This window comes from Phyllobates terribilis, unplaced genomic scaffold, assembly GCF_046119375.1.
Source record: "Phyllobates terribilis strain yellow unplaced genomic scaffold, ASM4611937v1 Scaffold_5__5_contigs__length_657084704, whole genome shotgun sequence".
In the NCBI taxonomy this organism is placed as follows: domain Eukaryota; kingdom Metazoa; phylum Chordata; class Amphibia; order Anura; family Dendrobatidae; genus Phyllobates; species Phyllobates terribilis.
Window position 1 is genome coordinate 392,476,277 of NW_027362765.1, and position 22,073 is coordinate 392,498,349.

Here is a 22,073-nt window from a genome sequence, read left to right on the forward strand (position 1 = left end):
TAGACAAAATCAGGAAGCGTATACCCATGTGTGGGTATGAAGAGGCGCATGGGAATACACCTCCCAAGAAAAGACACTGGATTGGAGTTTATGTTATGCTGCTATCATTCGGTGGTGTTGAGAAGTCTCGCCCAATCCAGCCCTTGTTCATTTTTATAATAGTCAGCCTGTCAGCATTTTCAGTTGACAGGCGGATGCGCTTATCAGTTATAATTCCACCAGCGGCACTAAAAACCCGCTCTGATAAAACGCTGGCGGCAGGGCACGCCAGGACCTCCAAGGCATAGATAGCCAGTTCATTCCACATATCCAGCTTGGATACTCAATAATTATAAGGCACAGAGGAATCATGGAGGACGTTGGTACGGTTGGCAAGGTACTCCCTCGGCATCTTCCCAAACTTTGCACTCCTTGTGAGAGTACGCCACGCCTAGGGCCTGTCCGATGGGAGGGTCTGAGAAAACTCTCCCAGAACTTTGACAGTGTTCCCCTGCCTCTGCTGGATTGAAGTTGTGTCTCTCTCGCCTGTACTCCTTGGTTGTCCAACGAAGTGGGCCCTCTGCTGCCAGCGTTTTCAGATGGGAATTTTTTTAATAGTTCCGCAACAAGGGCCTTCTGGTAGAGCCCCATTTTTGTAGACCTGTCCGCCTCAGGAATAAGAGATATAAAGTTCTTCTTGTAGCGTAGGTCTAGAAGTGTCACCACCCAGTAATGACTGTCACCCAAAATTTTGAGAACGCGAGGGTCATGGGAAAGGCAGCGTAACAGAAAGTCAGCCATGCGTGCCAGACTGCAAACAGGCAAGACTTCCGTGTTCTCACCAAGAGGATGACTTACTATGCTCTCTTCCTCTTCCTCCTCTTCTTTGTCCTCTGGCCATCCACGCTGAACAGACAGTATGACAGCTGTGCAGGTAGTACGGTCTATAGTGCATGAAACTAGCTCCTGTCCTTCCTCCTCCTCTTCCTCATTGTCAGCCAATCCACGTTGCGATGAGATGAGGCTTAGCTGTGTGTAATCACCCTGTATGGTTCCTTGCTCCATCTCATCGTGCTCCGCCTGCAATGCATCCTCTTTGATTGTGAGCAGAGAACGTTTCAGAAGACAGAGAAGCAGCATGGTGACGCTAATTATGACGTCATCGCAGCTCACCATCTTGGTGGAGTCCTCAAAGTTTTGGAGGATGGTACATATGTCTGACATCCATGTCCACTCCTGAGGTCTTATGTGTGGAGTCTGAACTGAATACCGACGGCCTTGTTGATGCTGGTACTCAACAACTGCCCTCTTCTGCTCACAAATCCTTCCCAAAATCTGCAGTGTAGAGTTCCAACGCGTGGGGACATCACACACCAGTCTGTGAGCCGGAAGCTGCAAACGCTGCTGAAACACTGCAAGGGCGGCGGAAGCTGTAGCTGACTTTCTAAAATGGGCGGCATACTTTAACAAGCAGATCCGGCAGCTCCGGGTAGGATTTGAGAAACCGCTGAACCATGAGGTTAAGCACATGGGCCAGGCATGGTACCTGTGTCAGCTTGCCTCGTCTCAGAGCCGCCACCAGGTTTCCGGCCATTGTCACACACGACCATGCCTGGCTGTAGGTTCAGCGGTGTGAGCCACAGATCTGCCTGCTCTTTCAGAGCTGTCCACAACTCTTCAGCATTATGAATTTTTTCACCTAAGCATATTAGCTTCAGCACAGCCTGTTGCCGCTTGGCCGAAGCAGTGCTGCAGTGCTTCCAGCTTGTGACTGATGTGGTCATTTCGGAGATGGAGGCTGAAGAAGAGGAGGAGGCTGAGGCGCAGGAGCTGTAGACCATGGGGGCAACCCTGATTGACCTACGGCCCACAATTCTTGGCGTCAGGAGGACGTGTTCCGTCCCAAGGTCCGACTAGGTCCCAGCTTCCACTATGTTAACCCAGTGTGCCGTCAGAGAGATGTACCGTCCCTGCCCTCAATAACTTGTCCACGTGTCCATGGTTAGGTGGACTTTACTGGTAACTGTGTTGTTGAGAGCACGGCTAATGTTTTGGGACACGTGCTTGTGTAATGCGGGGATGGCACACCGGGAGAAATAGTGGCGGCTGGGGACCGAGTACCGAGGGACGGCCGCTGCCATCAGGTTGCAGAACACTTCTGACTCGCCCCCTGGGCCGTGGGGTACTCGGTAGCTGGGCCAGTCGTTGCTAGGGGAGATGTCACAGTGGTGGTGACCCGGTCCGTGGCCCAGGGCGATCAATAAAAGGGGAATTTGGGAAAGGGGATTATAGTTTTTATATGAAGTTCGTGATGCCACCTGTGGTATGCGGCAAAAGGGAGCTGCCGCTGTGGAGCAGGTCCCCTGGAGCTGATGTTAGTGCAGCAGAGTTGGTTCAGCTCTCCACAGGCAGAGCTTAGCTCTAGGGCAGGAAATGGTGATGTTATAGATGTTGCTGTGCAGTGTAGTGCAGGGGATGATGGCGCAGTAATAATTCACAGAGACAGTGGGGTGCAGTCTTCAGGGTTTTAGACTCCAAGTTACCAGGGCCAGGGTAACTTCCCACGTCGTACTTTGCTTACTCAGGGAGGGGTTCAGCAAACCCGCAGGCATCTCCGGAGTACATAACGGGACCCTCACACCCAGTGTCCCAAGCCAGTGACCGCGGACCTTGTCGGGCGACGTCTTCTCTGTCCCCTGGGTCCTCTATGGCCACCTTTTTGGTGAGTTAGATGTGGCTTTTGGCTGCAGCACCTGAAATGCTGCATCCTCCGGTTACCTAGCTGAGACTTGAAGAACTCTGCTAGTATAGGGGCCGGTCCCCTTCTGCGGCTCAATCCCTCCACCGCCTGGTAGATTCAGGCGTACGGGTGGCCTCCAGCACTGCCCGTACCCCTGGGAACCTTTCTGCTTTACTGGAGCCTTCCTTCCTGCTCCTCTCCTCTCTTCTTTCTGTCCTGGGCCTCTCTCACTAGGCCCTCCTCCAGAGCAGAGCTCCTGCTGAGCTCCTGCTCCACACACTCTATTCCTCTCACTGAAGTCATCAGACTGACCACACCTCACAAGATGGCTTCCCCTTTTTATATCCTCCTTCTCAAGAGCTCCCCTAATTAGCTTCCTCCACCCACACCCACTACATGGCTCCCCCCTACTTTGGTTTCCCCCACTCCAGCCAGGGACAGGGCTCAGCAGGAGAGCGACGCATCTTGCTCCGCCTGCTGGTCTGGAGTAGTTTAGTGTTGGATGCAGGTGTCAGGGTTCTGGGCAGTACTCCTTCCTTACCTGAGAGTGAGATACCACACCTCTGGGTGAGATGTAGTATCTCTGTGGCGACTGGACTCGCAGGGGCGTCACACTTCCGTCTCCACGAGCTTAAAAGGCAACATTTCGAGCACAAGTAGTTGTGAAATGTGAGAATTTAGTAGTGTGGCCTGTGGGGCATTGGCTGCATATTTGGGCTTGCATTCCAAGGACTGGGGTATGGACAACTGAATGCACCATGGACAGGGGATTGGCTTGCATGCACAACAGCGGAAGAAGCAATGGTGCCACCTGCAGACACTGTTCCTGGACCCTGGGGTTCGGCCCACAAAGTCGGGTGCTTTGCTGCCATGTGCCTGATCATGCTGGTGGTGGTCAGGCTGGTCGTTTTACCACCCCTGCTGATGCTGGCCTGGCAGGTGTTGCAAATGGCCTTTTTGGGGTTATCGGCAGAGTCTTTAAAAAACAACCAGACTCGGGAAGACCTAACAGTTGTACTGGCAACTTCCTTCGTGTTGGTGTTACGGGGAACGGTTGCCTGCCTTCTGTCTGCGGCCACCACACTGCTTCTTCCTGCCTGTTGGGGTGCTCTGCCTCCTTCCCCCTGTGTGTTGCTGTCCTCGCTCTGCATGTCCTCCTGCCAGGTTGGGTCAGTTACTATATCATCCACCACCTCGTCTTCCACTTCCACACCCTGGTCCTCCTCCTGAGTTTCTGGCAATTGTGTCTCATCATGGTCCACCTCTTGTGACACTTTCCCACCGTAGCCTTCATGTGACCGTGGCTGCTCAAATATTTGGCATTGCTACACGCAATTTTCTCTTGCCCCACTTCAAGTGGACCGGGCGAGAGGCCCGAATCTATAAATGGAAAAGTGAACAGCTCTTCAGAGTGTCCAAGTGTGGGATCAGTTGTCTCTGGGCACTCAGCATGGTGGGAGAAAGGAGGATCAAGGTGAGGAATATGCAGTCCAGACTCACGGCTACTGAGACTTGGCCGTGTGGAAGACAGGGTGGTGGTGGTGGCTAAGTGACTGGAAGCATTATCCGCTATCCAACCAACAACCTTTTGACACTGCTCTGGGTTCAATAGTGGTGTACTGCGGTCCCCTAGAAATTGGGACAGGAAGGTCAGGCGAGAAGATGTGAGTGTTTGTTGTGGCACAATTTCAGCTTGCCCACAGCCTTGTCCTCGGCCTCTGCATGCACCATTACCATCATGTCCAGTTCCCCGTTCCTTGTCACGTGCCTTGCCCATTTTAAATGGAGGACAGTATCTTCCACGCTCACTACAAATGACTGAGTTTGGAGTGAACTTATATGTGATCCGTGGGACGGAGAAAACACAGTTTTAAATACCTGGCCTGTAGGTAACTGTTTTGAACAGCAAACCAGTGTCAAAAACTTTGCTGACACACTGAAAAATTTTTTTAATGGAGGCCGGAAATGGCAGTATTTTCTGAAAAAGTATATTTGATCCGTGTGACGGAGAAAACACAGTTTTAAATAGCTGGATTTCTAGCGCTGTAATATGGAAAGGACCTGGCTGTATTCTGCAGTGCCAACAAGGAAATGGCGCAGAAAAAATGGTGTTCTCTGGATTGCTTTTTAAGCAAATAATGAGGATTAAGATGCAAAAAAAAGTATTCCTGGCCCCTGAGACCTGGGCCTTTGTATAGAAATATCTAACAGCAGCAGAAAGCAGAATTGGAATGGAGCCTCTTGTCCTATGTGCACTGCAGTCTGCTATATACACTGCCGGCCTATATACACTGCCTGCCTGATATCTCTGCAGATGGATTAGTCCTCAGAAAGACTGTTTGTTGAGATGGATATGTGTAATGTACGGTTTTTCTCCCTACACTACCTAATACACAACCAAATCTCTCTGACGCAGCAGCACCTCTCCCTACACTGTCTGATCCGGAGTGATTGTGACGAGCATGGCGGCGCCAGGTCTGATATAGACCTGATGACGCTGTGCGGCCAGCCAATCACTGTAATGCCCACAACCAACATGGCTACGGCATTACAATGAGTGGCAGGCAATCCCTGCATGTTCATTGGCGCTCTAAAGAGAACCAAACATGCAGGGAGGGGACCCGAGTCCCCCCGTGTGGTTCTGGGATTTTTGCTCACCGTTCTTGAGATCATTTTGACCCCACGGGGTGAGATCTTGTGTGGAGCCCCAGATCGAGGGAGATTATCAGTGGTCTTGTATGTCTTCCATTTTCTAATTATTGTTCCCACAGTTGATTTCTTCACCCCAAGCGGCTTGCCTATTGCAGATTCAGTCTTCCCAGCCTGGTGCAGGGCTACAGTTTTGTTTCTGGTGTCCTTCGACAGCTCTTTGGTGTTCACCATAGTGGAGTTTGGAGTGTGACTGTTTGAGGTTGCGGACAGGTGTCTTTTATACTGATAACAAGTTCAGACAGGTGCCAGTACTACAGGTAATGAGTGCAGGATAGAGGAGCCTCTTACAGAAGAAGTTACAGTTCTGTGAGAGCCAGAAATCTTGCTTGTTTGTAATTGACCAAATACTTATTTTCCACCAAAATTTGAAACAAATTCCTTTCCTAATCAGACAATGTGATTTTCAGGATTTGTTTTCTCATTTTGTCTCTCATAGTTGAGGTCGACCTATGATGTCAATTACAGGCCGACCTCATCTTTTTAAGTGGGAGAACTTGTACAATTGGTGGCGGACTAAATACTTTTTTTCCCCCACTGTATAATACAAATGACTCCACTCCCTCCCCCATTAATATAGGACCTTATGGAGATCTTAATTCGGTTTTGATAGAACCAGAAGAGGTCGGACGATGCAACAGTAAGATGGACCCTGATATAAGGTCTTATTATGGAATTGTTTGGAAAGGGGAGATACACCCGGAGGTCACTGTAATTATCATCCTGCAGATAAGAACTGGCACCAGGGGCAAGTACAATGAAGATGTATGAAGGGCAAGGCTCTAACATTACAATGTCACCGAAAAGTCATCTTCTATATTTCATTTCCTTATCAATTGTATCATCGCTATTATCTGCGCTGACTACTGCAGGATAATTAACATTCCTGCGCACAGAGGCCTGACTATATCACTAACAGTTTTGTATGTTCTGCCGTCTCTTCAAGAACTTGAGCCTCTAATTGCGATTCTCTGCAGAAGTCAGGATTAGGAACAACATTTTTGTACAAGATATCACCCAAAATGTTACATATTAAAGCCGAGCCTCAGTGATTGGGGCATTACAAGCTCTGAAAATCAGCACACTCCAGGGATTAATGCTTGACATAAGGATTGTTAGAGGAGTGACATTTGCAGACTGCGCTGCAGCGCGGCACTGGTTAATACTGGAAACCAGTAATGAACTCTGCAAAGTATTTGTTTATTTTTCTGAATAAACTAGAAACTAATTTACAATTCTCTACTGCCACCCGCTGGAAAAATGGAGGAATTACACCAAGGACTGCTGGAAATTTAATAGCAAGAAAACAGAGGATTAATCTTAATTAGTTCAACTATTATTACTGAAACATTAAATAGGCCTTTTTATACACTTATAGGAATTATTTTTTGTGAATGGTATTTTATTACGTTTTTGAAATACTGAAAAGTCCGTGTAACAGGCAGAAAATTATACACGTCCATGAAAAAAATAAGCATTAAATGCATTACTGTCCAGGATGGAAATGCTACAATTCCTCAATGACCACCAGGGACAGAAATGCTAATATGCATCACTGACCACCAGGGCGATAAATGCTCCATGCATCACTGACCACCAGGGACAGAAATGCTCCATGCATCACTGACCACCAGGGACAAAAATGCTCCATGCATCACTGACCACCAGGGACAAAAATGCTCCATGCATCACTGACCACCAGGGACAGAAATGCTCCATGCATCACTGACCACCAGGGCGATAAATGCTCCATGCATCACTGACCACCAGGGCGATAAATGCTCCATGCATCACTGACCACCAGGGCGATAAATGCTCCATGCATCACTGACCACCAGGGACAGAAACGCTCCATGCATCACTGACCACCAGGGACAGAAATGCTCCATGCATCACTGACCACCAGGGCGATAAATGCTCCATGCATCACTGACCACCAGGGCGATAAATGCTCCATGCATCACTGACCACCAGGGACAGAAATGCTCCATGCATCACAGACCACTAGGGACAGAAATGCTCCATGCATCACTGACCACCAGGGCGATAAATGCTCCATGCATCACTGACCACCAGGGACAAAAATGCTCCATGCATCACTGACCACCAGGGACATAATTGCTCCATGTATCACTGACCACCAGGGACATAATTGCTCCATGCATCACTGACCACCAGGGACATAATTGCTCCATGCATCACTGACCACCAGGGCGATAAATGCTCCATGCATCACTGACCACCAGGGCGATAAATGCTCCATGCATCACTGACCACCAGGGCGATAAATGCTCCATGTATCACTGACCACCAGGGCGATAAATGCTCCATGCATCACTGACCACCAGGGCGATAAATGCTCCATGCATCACTGACCACCAGGGCGATAAATGCTCCATGTATCACTGACCACCAGGGCGATAAATGCTCCATGCATCACTGACCACCAGGACGATAAATGCTCCATGCATCACTGACCACCAGGGGCATCAATTTTAAAATGCTTTTCTGACCACCAAGCAAAGGCATACTGCATGCACCAGTGACCACCAGAGAAAAAGATTATACGTGCACCACTGACCACCAGAAACATAAGTTCTAAAATGCTTTCCTGACCACCAGGGAAAGACATACTACATGCATCAGAGAAAAAGATGATACGTTCACCACTGACTATCAGGGAAAAAGATGATACATGCATCACTGGCCACCACGGACAAAAAGTGTAAAATTTACCACTGACTACCAGGGTTAAAAATGCTACATAGACCACGAACCACCAGGAGTAGAGATGCTATGTTAATCACCGTCTACCAGGGCCAGAAACATTAAATGTATTTTTGATATTTTTGGTAGAGGTGATAAATATACCATTGGCTCCAGGGACAAAAATACAAAGCGCCCTACTGATAAATGCGCCATTGACCTCCAGTCTCTGTAGTACAACCCTGGTAAGGGCACCTGTACTATGGAAATATACCAAGAGGTGGCTGTAAAGATCTTTGAAGAAGAGGGCTCAGTATCATCCTGCTAGTTAATAGGAGGTATCAAAGAAACGGCAGGAGGAACTGCATTGTTAGCAAGAAAGGGAGAGGAGTGAGGAGGATGCACATGAACGCTGTGCTGAGTATGCATCTGTTCTCCATGGGGAGAGGGGAGTGAGCCGCTGCCATACAGCTCTGGAGGCTGCTTATACACAGCTGCAAAACAAAAGGGAGACCGCCATACACTTCAGATGGTCAGACAATCTCAACGATTGGTTGACTTCATTGTAATGTGTATGGGGGACTTCAGCTTTCAGATTCGGTGCCTCACCCATCCATAGTTTGTCTGGTTTTACAACTCAGCTTAACTGGAGTGAATGGGACTGAGCCGTAATTCCAGACACAACCCATGGGCAGCGATGAACAACCCCTTTAAAAGAAGAATATCCTGACAATGTTCCTGACAATATCTACTGCTGGTGGACAAGTAGGTGGTCACCAGCAAGGAGACAGGACTTTATTCCAGACCAAGATGGCTCCCGTGGCCAGATATGGTCCTTTAGCTAATCCCATACTTTCCTTACGGAGTGGATCTGGATTATCCTATATGCCAATTAGTTTTTTTTCTATAGAAACATCCTGAAACTGTAGAAAACAAGAATTAGGAAACAACTATAAAATAATGTTCCCAACTCACCGGTTCCTCTTCCTTCTGGTTCTGAAGCATCTCCTGGATTCAGTTCCTCCATGTAAGGATCTGCGTGTTCCCGACGTCCAACTCTACGAGGAACAGAAATAGGCACCCTCAATGGTGGTACTAACATCAGATAATATTGTAGCTATTACAAGTAATATTTTTAGGATGTGTAGTGTGATATGGAAATGTGGACCGTTACTTAGGTACCTCAATATCCCCCATAACATCATTCACAAAGGGATCAACATAGAAGCCACTACTATCTGGATAAGGGACTATCGCTTGAAGTGATCAAGAGAAGAAAGATCCTAAGAGGAAAACTCCAGTCAGGCAACAGCTGTTCCTTTTCTATGTAGGAATATGGTAGCATAGGAGCCGCTATCACATGGTCACTGCGATAAAAGCAAGAAGGTAAGGACTGCTGGACATCAGGGATTTATCTCAGACACAACCCAGAAGGAACTACACACTTTATGGGCATCGTCACACAAGCCAAATGATCTTAGTGGCACAAAACCACAGATGGAACAAATAGACATCAGGGCTACAAATGAGCCTTCTAGGCTCAACATAGCCATGGTTTCAAAGGGAACCTGTCACCTGATTCATGATCCCCAAACCACGAGCAGCATTATTACAGCCATGTATATTTTTCTCTTAAACGACAAAGATCCAGCCGGGAACCATAACCAAAGGTGAGACTTTTTCCAGCCAGCCAGCTTTCCCGGCCAGCCGGCCAGCTTTCCCTGCCAGACAGCTTTCCCTGTCAGCCGTTTCTCCCAGCACTGCTGCAGGTGATTGACAGGTCCCTCCCATAGCAAGAGACATGTCAATCACCTAGACAGGGGATGGCAGAAGACAGCCTAAGATTGTGCGGGAAAATGTCTGGTCATCGGCTGTAATTCCCATCCTGATCAGTAAAGTTTATATTCTCTGAAACACCAGAGAGTTTCAGAGAAGAACATCCCTGGAGGTAATCGCACAACCAGACTCTGATTCATGCTGCCCGCGGTTTAGACTGCATGAATTAGCTAACAGGTTCCCTTTAAAGCCACAGGATAAGTCCAAAGAGAGAAAAATGCTCTTTGCGACCTCTCTCCACTCTTTCCAAGTTATGGGGACATTCTATTACCCCAAATTTCCTGACAATGGGTTTTCTACATAAGACAACTCCTTTAATAGCAGTATCAGGATCCTCAGCAATGAGACAGAGTGGAAAATGACTCCATGCTTTGTATGGAATGCCTATATATTTAAATGAGAACAGTGTAATACTTCACTTCACCTGCAGGGGCGCTGTAGGAAGTATAAATCCTTGATGCCGAGTTCTCTACAGATCTTAGCTGATCGCTAGGAGTCCCAACATGTAGTGATCAGCTTATCATCAGGAGACCTTCCTAACAAGAAGTGACTGTCAAAAGCACAATGGGGTAACTTGCAATATATGAGTGTCATAAAAGCCTTGACGTTGAGTCCAACCCAAGGACCTATTCAAATAAAGTTGTGTATTTATGATGAGACCCCATAAAGGATACGTGAACTGTTTGTATCCGCAGGTGATTCATGAAATACCCTTTAAGATTAGGTCCAGATTTTAATTGTATGGGCTTTTGCTGTCGGCTCCAGATTCCAGAGCGTTGGCATTAAAGTCATTAAAAAATGTTAATTTGTGTGTATTTTATGTCATTATTTGACAGTTTTATGATCAGCTGCATTTCTGGAAAGATGATAGAACGCAGGGCTGCAGCAGCATGATTGAAACCAGGCAATTACAGGCACCATTATGTGCCGAGCATTACTATCTTACGAGCTGCATTACATCCTTTAATGTGCCAGTGTAAAATGAAGATAGGGCAGGCCATTATTCTTTGTTACAATGAAACTCTGGATCAAACAGCTGACAATTACAGATCCCAACAACGAGCCGGCCATGTTTTTAGCCAAGTCTATCCTATTTAAATAACAGCCCTTTATAGATGGCTCCAAAACGCGTCGTGTCATGTAACAAGTAAATACACTTTTTAAGTCATTTCCAACTCATTAAAATGATATTTCTTACAGAACTAGTATATTACCACAGTCCGCCTGAGTGAAGGGACCATGCAGCCGCTCCGTAATCAGCATCATTAAAGGGGATCTGTGAAGATAGATTTATAGCAATGCAATAACACCAAGACCATCATCCTGTCCATTGATCCGCTGCCACCACAAGCCATTTGTAATGTGCCTGGAGCACAACGTATATGAGTCAGGATGAGGACAGGACGTACGTAAGAGGGTCCCAGGGGTCCCATAGACTGCGCAGCCATAGTCTAATAAGTCCAAGTATCTGAAGGTTAAAGGACATAAAACATAGCAATAAAAAATAAAATAAGTCCTTGGGTCGTCCGTTCTTTATTTTTTGGCAACCCATAATATTTATAGAACTGTTCAATACATTTTCTGTGTCAATTCCTTGTGATTTTCAAGATCTCTGCTTGCTTCATTGTTAACTTCCAGTGGATACAAATTTGTCCTGGTGATGGGACGAATACACTGGTGCATGGCTCGTTACAGGTTTTCAACCTGGAGTGCGAAAACAGCCATACAAGAAAAAAAATTAACCTTTTAGAAAATTAGGATACACGGTACTTTTTAAAAAGGGATCATTTAAAGGGACTTTAATAGTCAATCTTAAAGGGGTTGTCCAGGACTATGAGCCAAGAAAGTAGCAGGCAGTTAGTGCCTACCTTGTTAGCAACTACTACTTGGCGTTTCTATCTGGTGCTGGCTCGGAGCGATCAGTGATCGCTCCTGCTGGTAAATTCAGCAGCTCCATATCAACAGAGCAACTCTTCTTCTTCTTCCGTGCTGCTCTGTTGAACGGGCATCGCTGCTGATGTCATGCTGATTGACTGCTGGCTCCCTGCAGTTAGGCAATGGGGAACCGGCTTTCAATCAGCATGACGTCAGCAGTCAAGCCTGTCAACAAAGCAGCAACTTAGTTGCTCTACATCAACAGAGCAGCTCTTCTTCTTCCAGGCTTCTCTGTCAACAGGGCATCACTGCCGATGTCATGTTGATTGTTGATTGACCTCTGGCTCCCTGCAGTTAGGCGATGGGGAACCAGCTTTTAATCAGCATGACGTCGGCAGTTAAGCCCTGTCAACAAAGTAGCGATTAAGCTGCTCCACATCAACAGAGCAGTTCTTCTTCTTCCAGGCTTCTCCATCGATGTCATGTTGATTGACTGTTGGCTCCCCACAGTTAGGCGATGGAGAACCCGGTTTTAATAGGCATGACGTCGGCAGTCAAGCCCTGTCAACAAAGTAGCGATTCAGCTGCTCCACATCACCAAAGCAGCTGTTCTTCTTCCAGGCTTGTCTGTCGACAGGGCATCATTGTCGAAGTCATGCTTGTCAAAGTCATTCTTCCAAGCTTCTCTGTCAACAGGGCGTCACTGCCGATGTCATGTTGTTTGACTGCTGGCTCCCTGCAGTTCGGCGATCGGGAACCGGCTTTCAATCAGCATGACGTCGGCAGTCAAGCCCTGTCAACAAAGCAGCAATTCAGCTGCTCCACATCAACAGAACAGTTCTTCTTCTTCCAGGCTTCTCTGTCGATGTCATGTTGATTGACTGTTGGCTCCCCGCAGTTAGGCGATGGGGAACCGGCTTTTAATCAGCATGACGTTGGCAGTCAAGCCCTGTCAACAAAGCAGCGATTCAGCTGCTCCATATCAACAGAGCAGCTCTTCTTCTTCCAGGCTTGTCTGTCAACAGGGCATCATTGTCAAAGTCATGCTGATTGACTGTTGGCTCCCCGCAGTTGGAAGCGGGGAACCGGCTTTTAATCAGCATGACGTCGGCAGTCAAGCCCTGTCAACAAAGCAGAGCGGAACAGAAGTCACTCTGTCAACGTGATGTCAGCGTAAGCCATTGAATAGGGACATTTGGGTTTTATTAACATTTTTTGCATCATTTGACTTTTATAGGCTCTTTGTTTCCCTGCACATTCCAATCAGAAAACTTTAGAATGAGCTTACTGATGGATTCTCAGTTAACTCATTCTGCAGTAAACAATAGACAATAGTGTAATGCAGGGGTTATAGAAGTCAAAATACGCAACATTTTTAATGAAACCCAATTGCATAAATATAAATACATGCATTTAAGTAAAAAAAAAAAAAAGAAAATGATCCCAAAAAAGTTGACAACCCCTTCAAACCCCTTTAAAAATGATTCCCCAACATAAACGGACAGATGATGAATGACAAAACCACAGGGAAATAATTGAGAATCTCCCTTCACAGTGATGATGAGGAAAGGTGAAGTGATGCAGACATTAACTTCAAGTAGGAGTTTAATGAGTAGTCCCCGGTCGTCCGTTGCAGTGTAACCTTTACAAAACCTTTGGAGGTCTGGTTTTTGACGAGAGAGTAGATGACACACATTAATATATACAATAACAGCACGCGCTCGCTGCCATCTCCTCTGTGCTAGATCATTAGGTAGCTTCTATGCATACGAGATCATCATTACCACAATGCAATGTACACAGAATATTATCATGTTCTGAATGGAAGTGGAATTGTTAGGTGAGATTAACAGGGGTTTTTACCTAATTGTAGGGCTTAGTCTAGGGACTCAACTCATTTAGGCATCTGAAGTAAGCTATTAATTTTGAGGTCTAAATTAATTTTAGCAACTGGTCCAAGGTGTGGAAAAATTTAAAGGTCCTGTTTGGGGTCGGATTTTTTTATTTAGGGATCTAGTCTGAAGCCTGAATTAATTTAATGATCTGATGTGGGATCTTTATTTAGATGTCTGGTCTGGGTTCTGGTTTTATTTAAGGGGGTTGGTGTGTGAATTAATTTAAGGATATGGGGTTTAAATTAATTTATTTTGCTATAAATTCTGGGGATGGCTGCAGAAGTCATAGATCAAAAATTTCTTAAAAGCACACACTCTGATGTCACTGGTCAGGAGACGTCATCATAAGGGTCTGGGCTGGATCGAGAACAGGAGAAATAATTATAATAAGAGAAGATGTCACCTGTGACTCACTAGGTTTAAAGAGGACCTATTTGCTCTCCTGACATGTCTTATAATATACTCCTGGCAGTTATAGAGTCAACTATGGCTAGCATCTTTGAGGACAAACTTCTAAGGGTGCAAGATAACATTTCCGAGAACCTTTTTTGTTAGATCACTGACCATCCTCAATTGGAGGACCCTGGGGCAGTTGCTTCAGTTCCATGGTCTCTTTTCAGAAATTGTTTTAGTGTGCTCATGTTTGTAGGTAGACAGAGCAGCTCACATTGTTTTTTAGACTTTATTGATATTCCCTTTTCGAGGTAGCAGAAGGGTAACTTTAATGCAGGTGTCCAGGCCAAAAATATTGATGACATTTCCTTAGGATAGGTCGTTTATATCAGATCGGTAGGGGTCAGACACCGGGCATTCCACATTAACCAGCTGACAGGGGTAAGTGCAGTGCCATACACGTTATAGTGGCCATTGTGAGGTACTGCAGCTTATATCACATTCACTTCAATAGGAGGTGAGCTGCAGTACCTGAGAACGGCCACTACACGACGTATGGACTGATGTCCAGATTCTGCACATTGTGTACTTCATGGCCTGGCAACAGCTGATCGTGGGGGTTCTGAGTGTCAGACATCACTGATCTGATGTTGCTGACCTATCCTAATAAAAAAGGTGTCTTTATATGGTATTCATTATGCAGTAAAAATTACTTGGCAACCTAATTTTCCAGATCAGTACAATTGCAGAGATACCAAAGCTTGTATAGTTTATTTTTTTCTTTAAGTGGCAAAAAAACCTGGAAAATTGTAAAAAAAAAAAAAAAAGTTTTGTGTTGCCATTTTCTGAGACATGTAATATTTTTTTCCATTGATGGTGTTGCGTGAGGGCTTATTTTTTGGCTGACGAGTTGACATACTTACTGATAGCATTGTAGGTACGTCCGACGTTTGGATCCCCTTTTACTGCATTTTTTTATGGAGTTGTGGTTGTAGAAAACAAAAACTCTGGAGAGCTAATTTTTATTCTCTTTATGGCATTTATCAAATGGGTTAATTAACGTTACATTTTAATAGATTGGACTTCTACAGACACAGCAATATGAAGTATACTTATTTTTTTTAATTTTTATTTCATTTTTACACTGGAAAAAGGCAGTTAAAGGGGTATTCCCATCTGCAAGATCCTATCCTAATATGTAGTAGCTGTAATAATAATATTATTAGCAAATGCCTCCAATTACAAATATAGTATAGTTCTTCTGATTAGCTATGTCGCTTACCCCATGTTCAGGGCAATGCAGTAGCTTAGAGAGCCATGGTTACGACCACTCATATAGTGACAGCTAGTTGTTCGTAGGTCGTAACCATGGATACCTAAGCTACTGCATTGCCCTGCACATGGGGTAAGCAACATGGCGAATCAGAAGAACTATACTACATTTTTAATTGGAGGTATTTGCTAATATTATTATTATTACACCTGCTACATATTGGGATAGGATCTTGGAGATGAGAATACGCCTTTGAAGAAAAAAAATGTTTTTAAAAAATATCATTTTTTTTTTGTCCCTTTGGGGACTTGAACCTGCGATAATTTATTGCAATAAATAGAGAAATGGACCAAGATTCCAGTGATGGGAGGATCTTCAGCAGGTGGGATGTCAATGGGAGACAGTGCACGGCCAAAGTAGCCATTTAAATGCCATTGTCAGTGATTGACAGCAGAATTTAAACAGCAGTGATCAGAGATCTCTCCAGTCGCTGCTATTAGAAGCAGATGCCAGCTGCATAAAACAGCCGGCACTTACCTAGTATCGAGCGGGCTCACCGCCAAACATGCAGACGTATTGTAGGACATACTATTGCATCCTACATTAGGAAATGGTTAAACATAGTTGCATTGAGACCAAATATTAATATAATCCAGATTACTGCACTCCGCATATGCACCTACTGGACTCCTGCCATGTTTCTATGAAGTTCTAGCAGTCTCTTGTAATCAGTAATGTAGTTTGCATTCAGAATATTGTACATTATATTGGCTAATTCCACAATCATGAATTATAAATTGGCTCAGCCGCACAAAGGCTTGCAACATTTACTAAAAAGATTACTGCGAATGCTATTTCCTGCATGCCAATCAACCATGCTCCAGCCCAGCGTGCCTCTGGGTCCGTCAGGGTAAATTCAAGTCGGCAACATCAGAATTCACTGGGCACGGCAGACTGCTGGCACCCCATTCACAAAAAGAAAATGAGAATCTGCGACCACAATAATGCAAATGGACTCTTCTGTATTCTGGGCTCGCCAAGCTGTGCTATTAACACAAAGTGCCAATTTGGGTTGTATGCTGCTCACAGATGCAGGCAGCCGGGCACGGCTCTGTGTATCGGTACATTTAAAGACCATTGACACACAACAAAGAGTCTTCATGGTGCCGAAAAATTTCTTGAGAACAACACAAAAACATGATTAGGAACTGAATATTTCATTGGACATCTGGGACTGGGGGGAAAAGTGTATACAAACAGATTTGGAGAGAGTCAGCTCTAATGGGCAGGGTCTTCTCTTCTGTAGAGTGTCAGCTCTTAAGAGCAGGATCCTCTCTTATGTAGAGTGTCAGTTCATATGGGCAAGTCCCATCTTCTGTAGAGTGTCAACCTTTATGGACAGGATCCTCTCTTATGTAGAGTGTCAGTTCATATGGGCAAGTCCCATCTTCTGTAGAGTGTCAACATTTATGGACAGGATCCTGACTCCTATAGAGTGTCAGCTCATATGGTCAGGGTCATCTCTCGTGTAGTGTCAGATCTTATGGTCAGGGTTCTCTCTCGTGTAGAGTGTCAGATTTTATGGTCAGGGTCCTCTCTCGTATGGCATGTCAGTTCTTATGGGCAGGGTCATCTCTCCTGCAGAGTGTCAGCTCTTATTGGCAGGGTCCTCTCTCCTGTAGCGTGTCAGCTCTTATGGGCAGGGTCCTCTCTCCTGTAGAGTGTCAGCTCTTATGGGCAGGGTCCTCTATCCTGTAGAGTGTCAGATCTTATGGGCAGGGTCATCTCTCTTGTAGAGTGTCAGATTTTATGATCAGGGTCCTCTCTCCTGTGGAGTGTCAGCTCTTATGGGCAGGGTTCTCTCTCCTGTACAGTGTCAGCTCTTATGGGTAGGGTTCTCTCTCCTGTACAGTGTCAGCTCTTATGGGCAGAGTTCTCTCTCCTTTAGAGTGTCAGCTCTTATGGGCAGGGTTCTCTCTCCTTTAGAGTGTCAGCTCTTATGGGCAGGGTTGTCTCTCCGGTAGAGAGACATCTCTTATAGGCAGGGTCCTCTCTCTTGTAGAGTGTCAGCTCTTATGGGCAGGGTCCTCTCTCCTGTAGAGTGTCAGCTCTTATGGGCAGGGTTCTCTCTCCTGTACAGTGTCAGCTCTTATGGGCAGGGTTGTCTCTCCTGTAGAGCGACATCTCTTAAAGGCAGGGTCCTCTCTCTTGTAGAGTGTCAGCTCTTATGGGCAAGGTCCCTTTTCTCTCTCCTGTGGAGTGTCAGCTCTTATGGTCAGGGTCCTCTCTCCTGTAGAGTGACATCTCTTATAGGCAGGGTCCTCTCTCTTGTAGAGTGTCAGCTCTTATGGGCAGGGTCCTCTCTCCTGTAGAGTGTCAGCTTTTATGGGCAGGGTCCTCTCTCTTGTAGAGTGTCAGCTCTTATGGGCAAGGTCCCTTTTCTCTCTCCTGTGGAGTGTCAGCTCTTATGGTCAGGGTCCTCTCTCCTGTAGAGTGACATCTCTTATAGGCAGGGTCCTCTCTCTTGTAGAGTGTCAGCTCTTATGGGCAGGGTCCTCTCTCCTGTAGAGTGTCAGCTTTTATGGGCAGGGTCCTCTCTCCTGTAGAGTGTCAGCTTTTATGTGCAGGGTCCTCTCTCCTGTAGAGTGTCAGCTCTTATGGGCAGGGTTCTCTCTCCTGTAGAGTGACATCTCTTATAGGCAGGGTCTTCTCTTCGGTAGAGTGTCAGCTCTTATGTACAGGGTCCTCTCTCCGGTAGAGTGTCAGCTCTTATGGTCAGGGTCCTCTCTCCTGTACAGTGTCAGCTCTTATGTACAGGGTCCTCTCTCCTGTAGAGTGTCAGCTCTTATGTACAGGGTCCTCTCTCCTGTAGAGTGTCAGCTCTTATGGGCAGGGTTCTCTCTCCTGTTGGAAATTCTCTCTTTCATCTTAATGTTTGTTTCTTATTTTTATTAATTTCTATCTTGACATTTTAGTTATGTGATATTTTTCAAATATGAAATCAGTGCAGAATATGTTGGCTCTTTATATAAACGATTATTGCAATTATTATCATTATTACATACATAAGTCTCTGTGAAATGTTCCTTCGCTACAATCTTCACATGTAATCTGGTAATAAATACATAAACATGACTGGTGAGAAAACTCAAAAAGTAGATTTGGATGAATTGAAGCTTATATGCGGATCATTCTAGATAAAAGCAATACTATATAGAAATGGAGAGGAATAGAAAATGAGTAGAAGCTTCACATTGAAAAGTAGAAAGTGTCATTTTCCTCCCAGTTATTCTTTTTCATCTAGGACATGACTTGACAATTAATATAGAAGACACACAAGGACACTGGATGGAAATATATTGGGTTAGCTTGAGAAAAATGGCCCTGCATTTGCCTTTATTGCACCAAAATGACTTCTTATATTCAATTTCCAGAATGAAGCAGACGATTTGTATCAATCTACAGTTAATTATGTGAATTCTGGAATTTCATCATCTTTGAACTTTTGAATAAAATAACCTTAAAGCAATGGCATGTATATCATAGAGGCCGGCCTTGTGGCTGCTACGGGGTCCTTGGAAAGAGGGGGCAGCTTTGATTGAATTCATTTTTGCATTTGGGGAGAGATTTTCTGTTCAGGAATTTCCCGTTCCATGGGAACAGAATTGTTGGGAAATTGGGCAATGGAATTGCCTTGGAGGAGGGAACAGAAAACTTGAACCAAGTGGTGAAAAAAAAATTCAGAAATTTGGTAAGAAAAAAAGAAATAGCTTTGTGTTGCCATTTTCTGAGACCCATAATTTTCTTTAAAACAAATTCCATTGGTGGAGCTGTGTACCAGCTTGTTTTCTGTGTGGCGAGATGACATTTTTCTTGTTACCATTTTGAGGTACATAAATCTTTTGATTGCTTTTTCATTGCATTTTTGGGGGTGAATGTACGGTGACAAACAATGGCAATTCTTATGTTTTGATTCTTTATCAATTTTTATTGTGATAACCTGTCACGGGTGTATCAGATGTGACAGACAGTCGCCTGCAGTTTGTTGCAGAAGATCTCTTCGTTTGGCATTGCAGACACCTTTTTAGATCTGTCTCACCCTAGAACCCAGTGGCTACCTTGCTCTTGCTAATTAACACCCTGGCCTTGGTGTATAAATACTTTCACGTTACCATAGGGAGGTGCCGACAATATTCACATGACCCCTTGTGAAGGCTTGGAGCAAATGCAGCTCTTACTTACTCTCTGGTGCTAAAAGGACGTGTGTGCCATCTCTCTGAAGTCGACTGAAGCTAAGTTACTTTCCCTGTGTCTGTCTCCCCTTGCTCTCTTTAGTTGTCAGTGGGGATCGACTAGCGCTCATCCCCACTTCCCTATCTAAGGCCAAGCTCTAAGGAAATACATCGATAGGTTCCTGTTCGGCGATTGGTGAGGAACCAATATAGGGATGGTAGGGGTAGACAGGGTGATTGCAGATCAGCCTAGGAGGTCCCCACTTCCCCCTTTCCCTAGTGTCTGGGCTCCCTTCCCCTCATCCCTTCGTGTCGCCCTTTGTCTTTCCTACACTGTGCTTGACATAACCCTGACTTTTCCAAAGTAGCAATACCAAATATGATTATTTTTGTATTAATTAAATATCTATATTTTTAAATGAAGATGAGTTGGGCGATTTGAAATTTTTGATTTTTAATATTTTAAAATGTTTTAAACTTTTTTTCACTTTTCGCTTCATTTTTTAGACCTGATGGGAGAGTTGAACCTACAATCATTTAATCACTTGTTCTATATACCGCAATTCTACCATTTTACAATTAGTAAAACTGACATTTTCCTATGAAGAACCAAGATGGCATTAACGGGCCCTTCAATAAACCCCCAACTGTCATCGCAACCCATTGGCACCATGCGCGTATTGGCAAACAAAACACTTAAAGAGGTTGTCCACCTTTGCTGTGATCGGTGGTGGCGGCCGCCGGCAGGAAGAACTCATTTGTAGAGCTTGGCTGTCTACTTGTAGTGGCCGGGGCTTGGTACTGCACATTCGCCTCCTAATCAGATCAATAGGAGGCAGATGTGTAGTACCCTGTGGTGGCCACTACAAGCAAACGGAGCAGCTCGGTGTAACATACCTGGCGGCGTCCTTGCATGGTGGTCCATCTCCCACTGTGCAAGAGCGCGTACTTGATCTCCAGTTCAGAATGTCTCTCTGGCTTCCCTCCATGCTGTCTGTTTGTGTCTGTTTCTGCTGCTTAAGGGCGGCGCCCGATCACTTCCTGCTTTTTGTACCTGCTGTGGGTCACACCCCTTGTGCGTCCTCAGCCTATTGCTGTCTGTCACCTGGTATATAGCTCAGCTGCTCCCATCTATCCCTGCCTGAGCATAGTGTTTCATTCAGTGTGTGCTTTCACTCTGAAGGTGCCAGGTCCTGTTCTTTGTCTCCTGTCTTGCGGTATCAGTTCCCGTGTCTGAACTGAGTCCTGTCTATGTCTCCTGCCTTGCGGTATCAGTTCCCGTGTCTGAACTGTGTCCTGTCTATGTCTCCTGCCTTGCGGTATCAGTTCCTGTGTCTGAGCTGAGTCCTGTCTTTGTCTCCTGCCTTGCGGTATCAGTTCCCGTGTCTGAACTGAGTCCTGTCTGTGTACTCTTGCCTGCTGCCTTTCCTGGAGGCTGTATTTCCAGTCCTGTCTGAACACGCTCCTAGCCTGTTCCTCCCGCCTTCTAGGGGCCGATTACCTAGATCCGTTCCTGTATCTTGTCTGTCCTGTCTGAACACGCTCCTAGCCTGTTCCTCCCGCCTTCTAGGGGCCGATTACCTAGATCCGTTCCTGTATCTTGTCTGTCCTGTCTGAACACGCTCCTTGCCTGTTCGTCCCGCCTCTCTGGGGGCCGATTACCCAGACCTGCTCCTGTATCTTGTCTGTCCTGTCTGAACACGCTCCTTGCCTGTTCGTCCCGCCTCTCTGGGGGCCGTATTCCCAGACCCGCTCCTGTGTCCCGCTCCTGTGTCGGTCTCGTCCGTACACTCAGTTCCAGTCTGTACTCTCTCCTATCTTTCATCTGTCTTTTCTCTATGTCTGTTCCTTTCCTTTTTCTGCCGAGTCTGAACTCGTACCTAACTCCTGCCTGTTGTCTCTGTACTCCCGTTTGTGAGTTTGTGGTCCACTCGCTACTTCACTGCAAGTACCCTGTGGGTGTCTGGCTCTGCCTTTCCCTTCCTGTCTGTTCCGTGTGAACAGAGCCCTGTCCCCCCTACTCAGCCTTGCCTGCTCTGACTCCTTTGCTCACCGCTCCGGCGGTTCTAGCCTGCTCTGACTCCTTTGCTCACCGCTCCGGCGGTTCTAGTCTGCTCTGACTCCTTTGCTTACCGCTCTGGCGGTTCTAGCCTGCTCTGACTCCTTTGCTCGCTGCTCTGGCAACCTTGCTCTGCTCTGACCCTTTTGCTCGCTGCTCCGGCAGTCTCGCTCCACTCTTGCTCACTGCTCCAGGCGGCCTCGTCCTGCTTTACTCTTGCTCACTGCTCCAGCAGTCTCGCTCAGCTCTGATCCTTTGTTCACCGCTCCTGGCGGCCTTGTCCTGCTCTACTCTTGCTCACCGCTCCAGGCGGCCTTGTCCTGCCCTGTTCTCGCTCACCTCTCTGGGCGGCCTCACTCTGCTGTGTTTGTCCGCC

General features: G+C 46.1%; 1 protein-coding gene across 4 annotated transcripts in view; it reads right to left on the reverse strand.

Moving 5' to 3' along the window:
* The window catches only part of CRTAC1 (cartilage acidic protein 1), a 751,919-nt gene that overhangs the window by 122,355 nt on the left and 607,491 nt on the right, over positions 1-22,073 (reverse strand). For all 4 annotated transcript variants that reach the window (XM_073684992.1, XM_073684991.1, XM_073684993.1 and 1 more), the window contains exon 9: positions 9,110-9,192. In XM_073684992.1, coding sequence (XP_073541093.1) covers positions 9,110-9,192 — 83 coding nt within the window. The remainder of the gene's footprint in view (positions 1-9,109; positions 9,193-22,073) is intronic.